The sequence below is a fragment of the Dendropsophus ebraccatus genome, chromosome 9, assembly GCF_027789765.1.
Source record: "Dendropsophus ebraccatus isolate aDenEbr1 chromosome 9, aDenEbr1.pat, whole genome shotgun sequence".
In the NCBI taxonomy this organism is placed as follows: Eukaryota; Metazoa; Chordata; class Amphibia; order Anura; family Hylidae; genus Dendropsophus; species Dendropsophus ebraccatus.
The window spans coordinates 73,458,702-73,460,750 of record NC_091462.1 but is presented as its reverse complement, the minus strand read 5'-3'; the positions used below and the strand labels follow the sequence as shown (position 1 = coordinate 73,460,750).

At 39.5% G+C, this 2,049-nt stretch overlaps 1 protein-coding gene across 1 annotated transcript; it reads left to right on the top strand.

Annotated features, from left to right (window-relative positions):
* On the top strand, nt 1–1,080 carry LOC138802182 (hemoglobin subunit beta-2-like). The gene is made up of 3 exons (XM_069985359.1): nt 1–162; nt 347–569; nt 877–1,080. The coding sequence occupies exons 1-3, from the start codon at nt 71–73 to the stop codon at nt 1,003–1,005; spliced, it is 444 nt and encodes a 147-aa protein (XP_069841460.1). The 5' UTR covers nt 1–70; the 3' UTR covers nt 1,006–1,080.
* Nucleotides 1,081–2,049: the final 969 nt, after the last annotated feature.

Genomic DNA, 2,049 nt, shown 5'->3' with positions numbered 1-2,049 from the left:
ACTCACTGTCCAGGATCCACAACAGATTGCAAGAGATTCATCTCTAACAAACTCCAACCCAACAGCAACGATGGTGCAGTGGACTGCTGAGGAGAAAGCCGCCATTACCTCCACATGGGCCCAGGTTAATATTGAAGAGGATGGTCATGATGCCCTGGCAAGGTAATGCCATGCAGATATCTGATTTGTACTGTGCTACATTTTATTACGTTCTACATAAATCTACATATGGGCTTAGCTTGCTTGTAATATTTTTAGGATAAGGTATAATACGAAACAAGACAGAATTAATTTGGATAACTTTGGCAATAAATACTATTTTACCTAATGTATACATTCTCATTAGGCTGCTGGTCGTGTACCCCTGGACCCAGAGATACTTCAGCTCCTTTGGAAACCTCTCCAATGTCACCGCCATCTCTGGCAATGCCAAGGTGAAGGCTCATGGCAAGAAGGTTCTTACAGCTATTGGAGGTGCTGTCCAACACCTGGATGATGTGAAAGGTCACCTTGCTGACCTCAGCAGGTCCCATGCCCAGGAACTCAATGTGGACCCTGAGAACTTCAAGGTAAAGCAGAACCATTGGATTATTATACATTGGATTTCAGTGCAGAAAATTATTACCAAGAAAAAAAAACGTAACTACATTTACATTTCATAAACTATTCACACAGTCAGTTAAACAGTCGTTATATATACTGGATCTACATATTAGTTTACCCAATGTAAAAGCTTACATTTCTCACAAATAGCTAGGATTAATATAGCAATGAATATCTATACCTTGATATCCAGAATACATAGTTTCCATGTTCAATTCCAATATTCCCAATATTGGCCAGCCTTTCACTAATTATTGTATTCTTCTTCCACAGCGTCTGGGAGAAGTTCTGGTCACCGTCTTGGCCTCCAAGTTGGGATCTGCATTCACCCCTCAGGTCCAGGCTGCCTGGGAGAAGTTCATCAACGTCCTGGTGGCTGCTCTGAGCCATGGCTATTTCTAAATGAATCAATCATGACAATGTTTTGTACTAATAATTTTGACTTTAAATGGAAAATAAAACATATTTTTAACTAAATACATGGTTGTGGTTCTGAGCTTATTATGCGTTTATTAGTATTTGGCATGCACTGTCCCTATTATTATACATTTATATAGGAGGTATAGAAGAGAGCATGACCGCAGGATGAAACGATGAGACGGTTTGTTTGTAGTCTATAGTCATAGAGGCACATAGGTACGCATAAAAGCTATAGATTCAAAATGGCAGAATCCCTTTTTAATCTAGAGTTGCTTTGTTTTTAATATTAGGTATAAAAAAGTTCTGCAAAAGTAACATGCTTCCCATTCTAGTAAGTGATTTCACATTGCTAAAAGTAATCATGAATACACAAATAACTGAAAAATTACAGTATAGAATAGTATATAAATTCACTTTTCATGGGAACCACACGATATGACGTAGAATCACATAAATATACAACCAAAACAAGTGCAAATTCAACAAAATACATTTAAAACTGTACAGAAAAAAAAAGGCACTACAGTGGTACCTTGGTTTAAGAGCGTTTTGGTTTAAGAGCTCACAGTTTTTCAAAATTGTGACTTGGTTTAAGAGCATTGCTTTGGTTTAAGAGCTTCCTGTACTGGGTGGGAGCGCGATTGGAGGAGGGGCATGGTCTGCATAGCGGGGTCTACAGCACTGTACTATGACCCAGGAAGTCTCCCCCACCTTCCAAATCATAGAAGATCCACTTCAGGCTGGGGCTTGCATCAGGGGACAGGACTGTGGAGGTAATCTCTTCATAGCTGTAACCCCTCTCTTCCCGGACAGAGTGCTGCTATACTGTGCCCACATCTGCCCTGCTCATTCCTTCATGCTCCCTGCAGTCTCTGTCAGCCCTTCTGTTTCCCATCCTCTCCATTACTGTACAGTAACTTATAATATCACATATTCTGCTGTTTCTGAATGTTTGTTTCATTAGTTTTACATGTTATTTAGAATAATAAATCATTAATTTTGGGGTGTGGAACCAATTGTCTGCAT